The sequence below is a fragment of the Chamaea fasciata genome, unplaced genomic scaffold (genome assembly GCF_029207755.1).
Source record: "Chamaea fasciata isolate MVZ Bird 193981 ecotype frontalis unplaced genomic scaffold, bChaFas1.0.hap1 SCAF_2, whole genome shotgun sequence".
Lineage (NCBI taxonomy): Eukaryota > Metazoa > Chordata > Aves > Passeriformes > Sylviidae > Chamaea > Chamaea fasciata.
The window spans coordinates 26,863,526-26,880,021 of record NW_027094087.1 but is presented as its reverse complement, the minus strand read 5'-3'; the positions used below and the strand labels follow the sequence as shown (position 1 = coordinate 26,880,021).

The following is a 16,496-nucleotide window of genomic DNA, read 5'->3' as shown; positions in this document are numbered from 1 at the left end:
CTCCCTCTGCAGCTTCACCACTGTGCTCACCCTCAGCACAGTAGTATGTGCCAGAGTCATTGAGAAAAGCATGTTCTATGGAGAGGGTGATGCTGTCTCCTTTTATGTCGCTGCTCTTGAAATGGCCCTCAAAACCCTTCTCCACTGCTGCCTTAGCACCTTCTATTGCAGAAGCCACTACAGTCAGACTGGAATTCTTCTGGGAAGGCAGCATGAACCAGTACATAGCTGTGCTGGAAGATTTTTTCTTGGAACATTCCAGATTCACGGACTGGCCTTCTTTTATCACCATGTCTGGAGACTGTTCCAGGGCTGACACTGGAAAGGAAAAGTACAAGCAGTGAGGAGAAGAAAAAAATGGGCAAAATTTGATCGAGGCACTGTGGGTTGGTAGAAAAAGGTGAAAAGAAAGAGGGCAGCCAAGGGAGCGGTTCAAGGCATGGGACAGCTCTTCAGATCAGCAAGGGAATTTCCAATCTCTCTTCAATAGGCAAGGTGCATTCCTGGGCAGTTTGTGTCCAAAACCAGGAACCAGCTAGAGGCTGCACAAAGGATGACAAAGAGACAGCCATTGCAGAAGATTCAGGGATTCCTGCCCACCACATTCACTGCCCATCCTCAACACAGGAAGCTCTGCAGAATGAAGCAGGGCCAGGAACGAGCTACAGAGCTGGGAGAGCAGCAGCAGCAGGATCAGTGGAGGTTCTCAGGGCTGCGTTGAGTTCACTTACCCAGAGGGGCCAGCATGGCCACAAAAAAACAGCAGGGAACCATGGCTGAAGAAAGGCCCTTCCCTCTCAGCAACCTGCCTCTTGCAGCTGCCCAAAGATGTGTGAAGAGGGAGCAGTGAGGGAGGGTGGGACATGTCGGGGTGGGGCTGGCCAAGAAATGTCAGAAGGCATTGGCTGGCTGGGAAGCCTGGGGAATGACACAAAGCATGGCAGGAAAACAGAAGCCCTGCAGAGATGCATCAGGTGGAAGGGGTAGGCTGGGCGTGGGTGGCAGGTGCACAAGCAGCTGGAAGGGAGCATTTCCTGGACAGCTGACCCAAACTGGCCAAAAGAATATTTCCTCCCAATTGGCATGATGCTCAGTATGGAAACTGAGGGGAACTGGCCAGGTGCGGCCTATCCCTGCTTTGGGATGGGCTGGACACCATGTCAGTGGGTCATGAGCGACAGTAGTGTGCATCACATTGATTGACTTGACTTTTTATTTGTGTCTTCTCCTTTTCAGTTGCTCCTATTATTGCTTTGTTTGTATCTCATCCTGTACATTTTATCCTTTTTCCTAGCCCACCAGGGGAAGGGGATAGTGAGAGAGTGGCTCTAACTCCTGGTGGCTGCCTGGGCTTAAACCACTACAACCTCAGCAGCAGACAGCATCTCTGTGTCCCCACAGCTATGGCATGAGCTGCGGCTCCCCTGACCAAGATGGCACTTCACCCTCCAGTAAGATATTTCCAGATTCTGTTCTTGATGGATTATGAAAATTCATGTGATCATTGCATTCCTCTGGACACTTGCACTGTCCTTTGCACTGAGGATAATGAAGCGTTGGTAAGTCAGGACTGCCCTCATGTGTTGAAGCAAGCAGCATCCTCCACTGTGAAAGGGGCTGGAGAGCTACACATGCACGAGGCAGAAACCTGAATTGGATACTTCAAAGTGAGAAATTTGGAGGAAATGGCATAAATTAAAGACTTCCGAAACAACTGAAAGAAACTGACTGAAAAGCTTCTAAGAATGAGTCTGTAAAGTTTTCCAAGATCCTTTCTGTTTTGCAGGTACTACAAATACTAAATACTTTCTCCATAGTGGCATTCACTGTCTCAGTTCTCTATATCACAGCCTATGGAAATTCCCAGAGAAACAGTGCACAAAGTAAGGGTGCCTGAAAGTCTTTATTAATTTTTCATAATTTTTGCTTGTCCAGACCCACAAGAACAGAAATGATGATGAGAAAATACAGGTCACACCAAACGAGCATCTCAGTTGGCGGCAATGGTGGACTGGATCCAGGAGACGTAGTTGCAAACCTTGGTGTAAACTCCGGGGTAGCCCCTCTGGGCACATCCAATACCCCAGGAAACAATGCCCTGGAGCTCTCCATTGCAGACCACGGGGCCGCCGGAATCTCCCTGCGCACACAAAGGGTGTGGATATTGAGCAAATGGCATCAGCCTAAGCAATGAGCCAGAGCTCCCCGAGATCACTGACTCTGAAGGAAGCCCTGCCAGGTGTACTCTGCACAAAGGTTCTACAAAGGCTGTTTCTGATTCACACTCTCCACCTGATGCTACCATGCCTGACGAGCTCCAATGGAACCACAACTAAGGATGAGTCAGCTGCCTGGTTTTTCCAGGCACGGTACTTGGCAAACATTCAGGATATGCGCTCCTGAAGGCTCTGCTGTCATTCAAGAACTCAGATTTACCAGTGCAGTGACTAGAGCTGACTCTGTAATGTGAAGGCCTCTTCATCTGGGAAAAGGCAGGAGAGAGATGCCTGGGAAAGGAGAGACAGATGATTTACCTGGCAGGAGTCTTTTCCTCCCTCCAGGAATCCTACACACATCATGTTACTGGTAATTTGCCCAGGGTAGGCGTCAGAGCAGTCGGCAGCAGAGAGGACAGGAGCCTTCAGGCACTGCAATTGGTCTGGGTAGTTACCTACAAGGAAATAGGGAGAGATGGTTGATGGCATTGCTGAGTCCTTTTCAGAGCTGGGAGAAGATCTTAGCAGAAAAGCACATGCTGGGACACCCTGTTCTAGCAGCCATCCTGCTTCCTCTCAACAGCAACCACACAATGGGTTCCTTCTGTAGAGATGCAACAAATTCTACCCGTGGGCCCAGCATTCTACACTGCAGCCACCCTAACTTTCCTGGTATTTGCAATTTCATCAATTTGCAAGAGTGAGGCCACTCTTGTGATACATTCACTGAAAGAAACCTGAGCCTCAGGAAAACCATCCTCTCCTCTTCTGCAGGTTTAGATGTCATCAGAGGAATAGAACCCACTGGCCATGCACATCTCTGACCACTGGTGTAGGGGAATCGAGATCTCTAGTAGGAATTCTAGATCCACAATCCCGGACTTCACCATTATCCTCAGAGAACTGAGAACTCTCTTTGACATTAGCTGAGTCCAGTGTGCAGTCCCTACACTGACCCATTGCTCAGAAGACCTGTCCCACAGCATTTCCTGTGCTTTAACCTGTCCTGTTGGGGGTTAATGGCGAGGTCTTAGAGACTGTCCTGGGCCCCCAAGGGTCTGTACATTCCCCCAGAGTACTCACTGCCACTGCTGAGAGTGTTGCCCCAGCCGGAGATCAGGCAGGTGGTGCCGGTGGCCACGCAGCTGGTAGGCAGAGAAATGGTTTGGACAGCTTTGTTGAGCTGGGCTGGGGTGGCCAGCTTGATGAGCATGATGTCATTGTCCAGGGTGTAGGCGCTGTAGCCAGAGTGGCGGATGACTTTAGCAGAGTTGATAAACTGCTGTGTGGATTCGGTGAGTCCCAGGTTGTGTTTCCCCAGTTGCACTTGGATGCGACTGGAAAAGAGAAGGCACAGCATGTCCTTTACTGCTCCTGGCCGGTTGAAGAAACCTCCCTGTCACTGAGTGCACCCGCTCCAACAATACTGCCACGGAAGCCTTCTGGGGCAGGGGATCTTTCTTGTCCTGCAGGGAGCCCTGGGGATGCACCCCGAGATCTTACCGCACACCCAGTATGGGTGGTGAATTTCTGCAGGTTTGTAAATACATGACAGCAGTTGGATACATAGCAGCACTTTATACAAGTGTTCTGGGACAAGGCAAACTGCTCTAGCCTGACGTCGTTCCTCTTCCTGTTCTCCAGGGACAATGCTTTAGCAAGATTCATGCAATTGATAAGAATTCACTGCCCAGAACTCGTTGCTTGATTATCCCATTGTTATTTCAGCAAGTGTTTTGCTTTCACAGAAACATTTGCAGAAGGGGAAAACGCCTCAGGGTGCCTTGGCCCAGCCTCCTGAATGATCCAGCCATCCCTTGGCTGTCTCTGGTCAGAATGGAGGCACTTAGATATTTCTGTCTCATAGCTCAGAATTCCTGCTAGAAGTGAACTGGAAGACAGAAGTAGGTTATAGAAGGATGTAATTTTTCCACTCACGATTTGTAGCAGTGAGCAGCCGACACGACCCACTGGCTGCTGATGAGGGAACCTCCACAGAAGTGATATCCAGAATTCAGGGACACTTGATAGGGCACAGAGTTCTCTTCACAGGTGTAGCCTCCCACAATCTTGTCATCATCATCTTCAGCAAAGGTGGGGAAGGCAACTGGGAGACAAGAAGTGCCATGTGTCAAGAGCTGGCCAAAGGTAATGTGGCCTGTAATGTGCCCTGTGACTGCCTGTCTGTAGCCCCTCACTTGTAGGCTCCCCTTCTATGGGCACTCAGGGCAGCAATGCTGGGCAGATCTAAGGCACATCCATTTGCTGCACCCTCAAAGAAGGGATCAGACCTACACTGGTGCCTCACATATCTGCAACTAAAGCCCTGCTGGCTACTCCCTGAGGGAACATAAGGGCATAGAAAAGTTCTTGTTGGATCAGATCACGGGTGTGTCTTTCCCAGGATCCTGTCTACTGAAACAGTCAAGGGTTGACTGAGGGGAAAAGTAAAAACAAGTGTGCAGTGATATTATCTTGGAGCATCTACCCAGGGTCCAAAATTTTGCAGTTGCTTTAGGACTTCCTGGGCCACAAGTATTCCCTGTGCACTCCTTAGTCCTGCAGAAGGAGGCAGCCTTTTTCTGAAGCTATGGCCACATGTCTATAGCTGGGTCAGGAACCCCAATGAAGGCGTTCATTCCCCAGCTTGTGGCGCAAGGCATTAGGAACAGACAGAAGAAGGAAGTTGCAGGCCCTGCCTTCAAACTTCTGCAAGTCAAAACTGGACTTGGCTTTCCCACAATAGGCTACCTTGCAGGTTTGCTCAGAAAATCAGCTTCCTATTAAATGACAGAAATAGAAATAAAAAATATACTCACCAGCCACCCCAATAAAGGCGAGAAGCAGCAGGCACTTCATGGTCTTGATTCAGCCTCAAGCCCAGAGTGGTTGACTAGACGTGGGAGCTGCTAGAAATACATTTTTGGTAATGGTCTTATCTCTAGTCCAAGGTTTTCTCCAGACAAAAAGTACACAGTGGAAAATTTGAAGATCTAAATGTGGGCATTAGCAGGCATTGGTAGAATGTACAAATAACATACCCGTTAATCATAAACCTCTGCTAAGATAGAGAGCTATTTTAATTATTCCCTTAAGGTAGCCTTCAATCTAAAAATACCTTTTGGCTTTGGAAGATATGTAGTTGTTTGTCTGTCTCATTCTTAGACACAGCACCTGTTGAGGACAACTCTCAAACCTCTTTCACATTCCTCTGTGCTGATGATATCTTTCTTAAAAATGCATATTTTTTACCGGAAGTTGCATATTGTAGTGGACAGAAAGATATATTGCATTTGTTTGGGGGGGGGGGGGGGGGGGGGAATCCAGCAAACCCAGTGTTTAACTTTGTTGAGTTTATTTTAGCAAATCCCTTTACTTGAATAATGTGGGTTTTTATCCTTGCAACATAGTGTTTTCCTAAATCGAATTCCTCCATTGTAATTTCTAAAGGTAGGATAGAAAAACTATCCTGTGCCCCCCAGCACTTCCGAAGTTGAATAGTTCAAATATGAGAATGCTCAGCATCTCCCTTTTCTACTTTGTCTCTCCTAACCTGTATTTAAGTATCTGCCCAAGTACCAAACCATGCTTTTATTCATCTTTGGAATGTTCTACAGAGACTCACGCAAGAATTTGTGTGAAGTCACACAAATGAAAACTCACTTGTTTTTACCACACAAGAATTTCAGTATAATGCTGATGTTTATGAGTGTAATGTAGATGAGCAATAATCCTGTGAACACAAATAGTGAGATCTTCTGAAATCCCTCTCTGCAGGAATGGGGATTTCTGTCATGATACAAAGTTTACTAAATAATAATTCAAACATAAAGTTTACCGAATAATCATGTTCATTCTCCAAGCTGCTGCCAACTTCCTCATGTTAGTTCCTGAAAGACACAGGATTCTCTCCAGAGACAGTAAAGAGAAGCCATATGTTTGGAGATGCTGGAATGGCTTGAGAGACTAAATAGGAATAATCTTCCTACTCCATTTCTTGATTAATTTTTTGTGGGCCCTGGAGGACTGATGTGCACAGTGTCACTGTCCAGACCTTAATTTTCCTTCATGTTGAAGTCCAAGTCCAAGCCTGGGGACTCCTCCAAGGGGATGCATGAATTATGTTGGCCTTTAGCCTGGTATTAGTGCACAGCTTTCTTACAAGCATGTTTTATCCTGTGAACAAAACAAGGATTAGAAGCTTCCTGTGGGAAAGGAAAGTGTCCGTAATAGGACTAAGAGGGTCAAAAATACCAAAGCTGTTCAATCCCATAAGTGGAGCAAGAAAAATTTCCCATTTATTGTAGTGTTTCATTTGAACTGTGGATTTCTAATGTCTTTGTCCAAAACATGCCATTAGCATAGACAAGATGTGCTGCTGAACATTCCGTAGACCCATTGTAATGTTTTTCGCAGGGTCTTTTAAAGACACACTCAAGGGTGTACATCTATTGCAAATGAATTTCTCATTTCATGCAGTGATGCTGCAGTAGAAAGCTGGGGGCTCCAGGGGCACAGGAAGGGGGAGGGATGGTGACTGAAGGGCAGCTGTGTTAGGTGTTATTAGTGGATAAGCAATGGCAGCTTGTACTTCTAGAACTTCATGTTCCTATTTCAAATATTTCAGTCAGCTGTATCAACACTGGACTCAGATAAAGGAAATACATTTGTCCAGGCTGATGCAAGATCCTGGGAAAAAGAAACCTGGTAAAACCATGGGCTGACAGAGAAAAAGATTCCTAGGAGCATAAATCAGGAGGAGTTTCTGAGGGTAGTCCTTTTATACGTCACAGAGCTTGGTGGTGGTGGTTGCATTGATTCTCTCTTCCCACCTGTCTCATTTCTGGGAGAGGCTGGTACATTCTCCAAAGCTTCTTATCCTCCAGCTCTCCACACCTGAATAAAACTGCTGTCACAGCCTCTTGCCTTGTTCTCTTTGTCTGTATTTCTCTTTCACCTATGGCCACAATGCTTTTCTTCTATTTCTGCCCTTACCAAAGACATGGATTCTTAGTGTTCTAGAGAGAAAGAGGATGTAGGACATGACAGGAACTTATGAAATTATGAGTGGCCTGGGAACCCTGGGGAAGAACGAATTGCTTATTGTCTATTAGGGAGTAGCATGCAAACCTTGGTGGGGATGGCTCATTCAGAGCAAGCAAAAGACACATCCTCTCTCTTCGGAAATCTATGAAGTCCTTTCCACAGGTTTTTATGGATACAAAACATTTACATGGCCTCAAAAAGAGAAGAGACGCATGGAAGAAAAATCCTTGGAGGGCTGTGAGGTTGAAGGATACCTGATCCAATCTCCCTTGTCCCCAGGAATGGCCTGGTGTTGGAATGTTCCCTGCTACCACAGCCCAGCAAGAGACCAAAGATTATAAGGTATCTCTCTGGACTCTCGCCCTACTGCCAATGTGTCACGGTCTCCCAGAGAAGGACAGCCAGGGTTGCTTAAATCCTGCAAAGGCTTGGAGGAACCCAAACTCATGCCTTCATTTGCCGCAGCATAGAAGGTCTCCTGGGACCACCTCAGACCCTTTTGATCATGATGGAGGGCACAGATCAGGTCTGACTGGACAAAGATGTGTGTTAGAAGGTGGATTTATCTGACAGCGCTGCTGGGCTGTTATTGTTCAGGCAGATATGGAAGTGGGGATAGGGCTTTAATGATGGGAACACTTGTCATAATGATTCTATAATATATGAGTTATAAAGGGTTTGCTAGGGGAGTAAAATACCTGTCTTTCCTGGGAAACACAAAGACTCAGAACACTGTTTTCCACACAGCTTCTGTTCTCTCTGTCTCTCAGAAAGGATACCTAGATAGAGATGCTTATATCTTTCTTCCCCTAAAGCTCATTTCTATATTGTTTGCATCATTATTTAAATCTGATCCAGAGAGCAACTGATGGTGATGCACATTTTCTTCTCCAGCCTTCAAGCAAAATTCCCCTGTGTCCTGAAAATTCTCCAGTTGCCTTGGTAAAATTTCTTCCTGCCCTCTTCTTGCTTGCTTTTCCAAACCACAGAAACTAGGCATCTAGAGAGGAGTGTGGCCAAGCAAGGCCGTGGTGACCAAGATAGAGTCTCCAGTTTTGGTGGAGAAGGATCTGGGAAAGTAGAAGAGGGAAGGGCAGCATCAGCAGGAAGGCAGAGGCTTTGGGATGGTTAAAAACACTCCTGAAGGAGAGCTCCTCATCTTCTTCTACTACCATTTACTGCCGCAACCTGCTGTGGTCTCCTCAAGTCAATCAATCCTTTCTTCTTCTGTCATCTTTGTCCATTACCTCTTCCACTGACTCCTCTTTTTAAAATTCTGCTGCCTTCTTCCGTTATCTTCTCTACTGTCTCTTCCTTCCCTAGTTATGCTGCTTTTCTTCATCACTGTCAACTCTACGGCTGACATCCTCTGTCAACTTTTCCAACCTTCTATTCTTCTGCTGTTTTCTTTTGCCACCTTCTTCAGTCGCCTCCTCTTTTTCCTTCTTCCACTGCCTTCTTTTGCTGCCTTCTTCTGTCCCTTCCTCTGTCATCTTCTATTGCACATCATCCACAGCCCTGTTCCTCCTCTTCCTGTTCTTTCAATAAGACCTTCTGACATGTTATTCTGCTACCTTATTCCACTCTGTTCTTCATCTCCTTCTCCTGCTTCCATCTTCCTTTCCCTTCTTTTGCCACCTTCTTCCACTATAACTCCTTCCTATTCTTCTACTGCCAGTATTTCTGTTTCAGGTGGAGCATACAGGCCTTAGATCCTCAGATGGAGGAAGGAAGGAAGGAAGGAAGGAAGGAAGGAAGGAAGGAAGGAAGGAAGGAAGGAAGGAAGGAAGGAAGGAAGGAAGGAAGGAAGGAAGGAAGGAAGGAAGGAAGGAAGGAAGGAAGGAAGGAAGGAAGGAAGGAAGGAAGGAAGGAAGGAAGGAAGGAAGGAAGGAAGGAAGGAAGGAAGGAAGGAAGGAAGGAAGGAAGGAAGGAAGGAAGGAAGGAAGGAAGGAAGGAAGGAAGGAAGGAAGGAAGGAAGGAAGGAAGGAAGGAAGGAAGGAAGGAAGGAAGGAAGGAAGGAAGGAAGTTTCCCCCCTATGTTGGCTCTGCAAGGAGAAAAGGCAAAACATGTAATTATTAATAGCTCCCAATAGATGGCTCCCAAAACACAGAGGTGACAGCAATGCTGAGCACACAGATCAGATTAATTTCAAGACTAGCAATTCTTTTGTATCATAAGCTGATAAAAATGAATGCTTTTCTTTTTAGAAAAAGAAAATACAATGATTCTTTTATTTCATCACCCTTTGGTCAGATCTGTAGTTATCTTGACTCTTTGTGCCCCACATTGGTACCAAAAAAGGATCATTATGCTTTAACCCCAGCCAGCAACTAGGTACAATGCATCCACTCACTTTCTTCTCTCACTTCCACTCCTCCAGCCGGATGGGGAGAAGAATCAGAAAAAAAAAAAAGTAAAAAACCTTTGTGGGTTGAGATAAGAATTGTTTAATTCTTAAAGTATAACAATAATAGAAAAAGAAAACACAAGAAAAACAAAGTGCAATTGCTTACCACCTGCTGAGTGATGCTCAGCCTGTCCCTGGGCAGTGATTAGTTCTGTCGGTCCAGCTCCTCCCAGTTTATATTCCAAGGATGACGTTTTGTGGTGTGGAATATCCTTTTGGCCAGTTAGTGTCAGTAGTCCCAGCTATGCTCCCCCACAGCTTCTTGTTCACCTCCTTGCTGGTAGAGCATGGAAAGCTGAAAAGTCCTTGACTTGGAGTAAGCACTACATAGGAACAACCGAAACCTCAGAGTGTTATCAATAATATTCTCACATTAAAAACATAGTGCTGTATCAGCTACTAAGAAGAAAACTAACTTTATGCCACCCAAAATAACAAGTCACCTCCTCCATCTCCTCCTTCATCTTCTCCTAATCTTCCAACATTTTCTTCCATTGCCTCTTCCTTCCTTTCTGCTGCCTTCTTCCACTGACTTATTCTCTTCTGTCTCTTCTGTCTCCTCCTCCTTTTCTTCTTACACACCTTCTTCCACCACTTTCATCCTCTTCTTTCTTCTGCGGCCATCTCCTCAAGCTGCCTTCTTCCATTGCCACTTGCTCTTTTTCCAATACCTTCTTCCATCAAGTCTTCCTTCTCTTTTTTTGCTGCCTTCTTCTCACACTCTATTCCACCACCTTCTCCATTCCTTCTGCCTTCTTTTCCTCTGCTATCTTCTTCTGTCACCTGCACCAGGTCCTCGTTTTCTTCCACCACCTTTTTCTCATGTCTTCTTCCATCACTTACATCATCACATTCTTCATCACTTCCTTCTTTCCTAATTCCAGCACCTTCTTCCATTGCCTTCTCTCACATCCTCCTTTTCTTCTTCTGTCATACACTTCTGCTGCATTCTGTCACTTCTGCTGCATTCTGTCACTTCTGCCCTCTCTTCCTTCACTGTGTTTTTCCACCACCACCATTACCTCCTCCTTCACTTTTTCTGCCACCTTTTTCCTTCACCTCCTTTGTTGTCTCTTGCTTCTTCTTCCATTGCCTTCATCACCATTGTCTTCTATTGCCTCCTCAGTTGTTTTTTCCTTCTTTATTTTCACAGACTCCTCCTCCCCCTCCTTCACTGCCTTCTTCCATGGCCTCTTTTTTCTCTTCTTCCAATGTCTTCTGCCACCTTCCTTCATTGCCTTGTCTGTAGCCTTCTTCTTCCCTTCTTACAACATTTTTTTCTTCACCTCCTCCATTTTCTTCTTTTTTATTCTGTGGCTTTCTTCCTCTGCCTTTTTTTTGTTCCCTCCACCATTGCCTCCTCCTTCTGTTTTTCTGCCTGCTTCTGTTGCCTTCATCTGCCACAGCCGCCTTCCAATGCAAATGCCTTCCTTCTGCCACCTCCACCTTCTTCTGTCTTCTTCCACCACCATTTTTTGATGACTCCTTCCACCACTGCTGTCTTCATGCACCGCCTGTCTCTGCTGTCTTCCTCCACTGCTTTCTGCTGCCACCAGCTCCTGTCAATGCAGTCTGCTGTCACATTCCATCACTGCCTCCTGTTGCTGCCTTCTGCCACCTCCCACTGCTGCCACCTTCCACTGCTGAATTAATCAGCCACTGCCTCCATATGCCGAAGCTGCCTTCTGTCTCGCTGCCTTTACCACTGCATTTCACCACCACACCATTCCATGACCTCCTTAAGCCACTGTATCCCTCCACCTTTGGCCTCTGCCACCTTTCACTCCTTCTATCTTCCCTTATTCACCACCTTCTTCCAGCTTCTTCTGTCACCTACTCTGTCATCTCATTCACCATCTTCTTCTCTTCCATCACCTCTTCTGCCTCCTTTTTTTCCTATGTCACCTCCTCCTTCTCTGGTACTACTGCAGTCCTTTGCAACTTCTTTTGTCACCTTCTCCATTGCCTCCTCCTTCTGCTCCTCCATGGCCTTCTGCTGCTTGCTGCCAGTCCTTGCTTCTGCCAGCTCTTCCACCATTTCCTACTTCTCTTCTCCATTTCCAAGACATCCTAATGAAACTGTAATTGGCAAGCCAAATAATTGTAACCGTAGTTGTTAATGACTGTATAAGAATGTCTATATCAGCTCATTGGCAAATGAATACATTGGAAAACTCATTTTTTAATTATAATTATGAGAGAAGTGTTGCATTATAACAGCATAAAGAAAATAGTTTTTATCCCTAGAATATTGTTCAGTGGTACAGGTCCTAACTCTGCCTTTGAAAGATTTAGGTAATATTGTACTATTCCACTGATCCTTGAGTAAATAACATCACCCTTCTATCTGTTTATCTTTCTGCCTTTTTTGTGAGTCTTAGCTATACATACTGGAGATCTTAGGACAGGAACAATTTACATTAGTTATTTTCATTTTGCCCAGCATTAAAGAGAGACAATGAGATGTTTATAGCAAAAAGTAGTACTGAAGTGTCATATCCAGTTATGTGTCTATATACTTTCTGCTCTTTGACAATCAAGAGACGATTTCACAGAATACTTTTTGCCTGAAGGAGCATCCAGGAGGTGGGGGTCTGTGGTCCAACCTCCAACTTAAAGCAATTCCAGTTTATAACCTAGAAGAGGTTGCTTAGGGACTTACCCATTTGAGAGTTGGAAACCTCCAAGGAAGGAGATTCTACAGTCTTTCTGGGTACTCCCTGTTCTGGCTCAGTAGGACCCTCAAGGGCAAATTCTTTTCCTTTTATTCCTGCAATCCTGCCATTCCATCTTATTATTATGGCATGCACTGTCTCTATTTCCCTGTATCTGCCTTTTTTGGCAGTGAAAGGTTGGAATTATACCTCCCCTAGCCCAACCAGCCCTTAGCTTTCTTCTCTCTGAGTCAAAGAGTAGCAGGTCTCTTGTTTTCTCTTGTATGCCATGTGCCACTTAATCATCTTGGACACTAATCAACTTGTTTGCCATCTGCTGGAAATTTTTGGGTATTTAACACTACTTTTGCATAGAGGGGAAGGTGTGAACAAAACTGGACTTTATTCATCCCTTTACAATAATCAGCTCTCTATAAGGAGCAGAAGGGGTAAGTCATCATAGTCAGTAACACAGAGCAAGCAGAAAATGGATAAAAATGCTTTTTGCTAATGACATAGTAGTTGTACTATTGACCTAGAAATGATAAAGAGTCTGTGATCCGTCTTGCCCTTAATTATTGAAGGGACAGATAATTTTTTCACTAGCTTTACATGTTGTAAAAGAAATTTAACTATTTTTCCTAGCCTAGGAAGAAGGGTAAGAATCATTTTGCATTTTTCCCAGAAATTTAAATTGTTGTAGAGTGTGTGTCCTGGAACACATGAGGTTGTTATCTACAAATAATTATCATGGCATCTTAGCATACTAGATTATTTTTGTAGTGTGTGCTTGTTGACCAGTAACATTTGTGTTTGAAAAGGATGAGAATATGGGCCGGTCCAAGTCCCGATTCTTTGACAGTTGTGCAATCATTTTCATTAGTCAATACAATAAGAGTCAAATAATTCACTAGAGTCTGTTGTTACTGTTGCTTGAACACAAAACTAAATCATTCCATGAAATGCACATCAAGTACCACGTCCAGGAGATTTTCATTGAAATGTACTGCGTTGATTTAGAAATCCATCCTCTTGGATGCACCAGCATCTGAATGGGAGGAGCACATGTGCATTTTCCCTGCAGGTGCTTCAGGGAAACCTCTGTCTCTGATGGATAAGGTAAGTAAGCCACCAGCTTACTTAGGGCAAGTGAAAACTAGAGTGTTCAGAAAATGATGGCCTGGAAATATGTTTCTTTACTGAAATCAAGGACCAGATCAATTCCAGTGAAACACAACAGAGAGTCATAGAAGTATAGAATCACACAATCATAGAATGGTAAGGGATTGGCATGGATCTTAAAGACCATGTAGTCCCAACCCCTTTTTGGCCCCCACTGTATCTCTGGGTCACTAGTTTAGCACTTTAGTTCTCATGCTGCTCACACAGCCTCTTCTTATGCCTGTGGCTTATCCCTCCTCATTACCCAGTTGTCTTGCTTTAGACCACCAAATGAATGTGGTATTGAAATGTTCTGGGTTTCAGTGTAATCTAAAGGTGAAACTTCAAGGGGTTTGTGGACCTTGCACTTAACATTGGTGTCTCAGTTCCAGCAAAGATATTACATGTCATTTTACAGTTGTAGAGATAAAGGGGACTCTTCAGATGCAGCTGATAATTTATTATAGTGTGTAAATCTGCAGACAGATTAGGAAGACTTCCAACAGGACAAATTTCCTAAGTTTTTAATTAATTCAGAAAACTATTCTGGCTTTGTGAGGCCTTTTCACTATTTTCTTCTCTCTGCCCAAATGTTTTATTAACTTTGTAAGGACTATGAATTGAAACTCAGACAATTGCTCTCTATTTACTATGTATTATATGAGGTGTTACTAGTATAACACTCAAGAAAATTCTCTCAGGAGTGAGGCTAATCAAGAACAGAAGAAGTCTCAGTTTAAAGATTACCAATATCACAGAGTGTGGAGTCAGCCAGGCTTCCCCAGCAAGGGTCCTCTCTTGTCTGGGAGAATTCGTGCAATGAAGCTCTTGCAGAGTGGTTCATTTTGAGTAACCAATTAGTTATTTTTTATACCTTTTTGGTGTAGATACACAAGAGTAGCATGGGGCATCAGTGCCTGGAAAGTTGTTGCTGACTCCTAGTTTTCTGCAAAGTCAGTTCTTTATCACAGTTTCTTTGTGCACCCACCAGTTTGGTTTTTTGTGGGGTTTTTTGTTGTTTTTCTTTTTTTTTTTTTTTCTGAGAGGAACATGCTCTTATAAACAAGATGGTTCCCAAGAGAATTCTATCACTGCAAAAGCCATGTTTGCCAGTAAAATAGATGACAGATTTGCTAAAATACTCTTTGTTATGGAAAATCTTTGCTATTGTTACCTATCATTCTTCACTGCAGTGGCTGAAAATTATGACTGATGCCATCCATCTCTTGTACAGCACAACTTAACATTTTCAGTAGTAAGTTGGGCAGTTGGACAGAGTGCACCCTCAGCAATTTTGCAGATGATACGAAACTGGAAGAACTGATTGATACACCTGTTGAGAGAAAGGGAACATCCTGTACATGGGGAAAATAACCTCATGTACAAAAGTTGGAAAGTAGCTTTGCAAAAAAAAAAAAAAAAAAAAAAAAAAAAAGGATGTAGGAGTCCTCAAGGAAAGGTTGAAGATGAGTCAGCAACATGTCCTTGCAGCAAATAAGTCTGACAGCATTTCTGACTGCACTAAGAAAAGCATTCCCAGATCAAGGAGGTTATTACTCCTATTGTGCACCAACAAGATCACATCTGAGATCTTTGAGATATGTATTCAGTTCTGGACTCCCCACCACAAGAATTATATGGACATGCTGGATCAAGTCCAGCAAAGGGCTACTAAGATCATTAAAGGACTGGAGCTCCTTTCATATGAAGAGAGGCTGAGAGATCTGGGATTATTTAGCCTTAAAAAAAGAAGGTTCAGGAAGCACCTTATCAATGGGTATGAATGTCTGAATAAAGACAACAACATCAGCTATTCTCAGTTGTATAAGAGGCATAAATTAAATTCCAGAAAATTCTGTTTCAACATAATCCCCCCCCCCTTTTTTTTTTTTTCCCCACTATAAGGGTACTCAAACACAGGAACAGGTTTTCCAGCTATGTTGAACAGCCCTGGAATATCTTTGGATATTGAATATCTTTGGAGATGTTTCAAACCTGATTGAATACTGAGCAAGCTGCTCTAGCTACTATTCAAGAGCAGAGGTCAGCCTAGACAATCTCCAGACATTTCTTACAACCTCAAGATATTCACTGTGATTCCATAAATGGAATCTCAAAGCCAAAGGGTCTTAAATATTCTTTTAATTTTTCAGATGTTTGCATAAATGAATGATAATTTCTAAATTGACTCTTACACACCCAGAAAAGAGAAAGATATGTTTTTCTGTACCAAATAAGTTGAGTCTTTGTATATGCACTACATTTCAACTTTCCTTTTGGAGGTTGCTTTTATGCTGCCTGCAGTGCACTGAAGTAAGATACATTAAATCAATAAAATTTTTCCATTAAACTGTATAGATTTATGATTGAGGTCCTGCTCTCCTAGCACTCTTAATAAGTTGGAAGAAGCAAATCCTAGTCCTAGTCTCATAGGAATAGTTATATTACCTGCTGAAACTATCAGGAATATATATTCCATTTACTGACTTTAAAGTCAACTAGTAGAGATTTTATGTGCCATTTTAGCTGCAAGACTGTAATTTCTGTCACCATTAGTCCTATAAAAAATTGCATAGAGCACTGCAAAGTAAAAACTTCACTTATCATTGACCCTGTAGACATACAAGCTATCCTCAAATTTTGAAAATAATGCCTATCCCAGCCCAGACTATTTCAAATGATAGGTCCCCCTCAAATCCTAATGCTGATTTACTGCTTACTTTCTCTTGAAGGAGCTAAACAGAAGAGACAGCTAAGTCTGTAATGGTTCCTTCTGAAATGTCTAAGCTTGTGTAAATTAATTGCTTTAAAAGACACAACCTATTATACAAATCCCACTTAAAAACCATTAAAGCTAAATGAATTCTAAGCAGGAAGAGGAATTATCCTGTGGGCCACAATTAATTCACTAAGCAGCTCTCTCTTCCTTCACCTCTCTGTTTCTCTTCTGCATTTTTTTCCTCTTTAATCTTGTCAAAATGCCTGAGGAAAATAAAAACAGTTGAAAGTGT

The 16,496-nt window shown here is 43.7% G+C and overlaps 1 protein-coding gene and 1 long non-coding RNA gene across 2 annotated transcripts; both read right to left on the bottom strand.

Annotated features, from left to right (window-relative positions):
- Positions 1-1,884: 1,884 nt before the first annotated feature.
- LOC136284890 (trypsin-like) lies at positions 1,885-5,141 on the bottom strand. Its single transcript, XM_066175366.1, has 5 exons — positions 5,036-5,141; positions 4,155-4,323; positions 3,300-3,553; positions 2,535-2,671; positions 1,885-2,140 (listed from the first exon to the last, which is right to left on the bottom strand). The coding sequence occupies exons 1-5, from the start codon at positions 5,073-5,075 to the stop codon at positions 1,991-1,993; spliced, it is 750 nt and encodes a 249-aa protein (XP_066031463.1). The 5' UTR covers positions 5,076-5,141; the 3' UTR covers positions 1,885-1,990.
- A 4,152-nt stretch (positions 5,142-9,293) lies between these two features.
- On the bottom strand, positions 9,294-13,636 carry LOC136284891 (uncharacterized). Its single transcript, XR_010719321.1, has 3 exons — positions 9,777-13,636; positions 9,617-9,637; positions 9,294-9,307 (listed from the first exon to the last, which is right to left on the bottom strand). It is a non-coding gene; the product is annotated as an uncharacterized lncRNA (long non-coding RNA).
- Between the last annotated feature and the right edge of the window lie 2,860 nt (positions 13,637-16,496).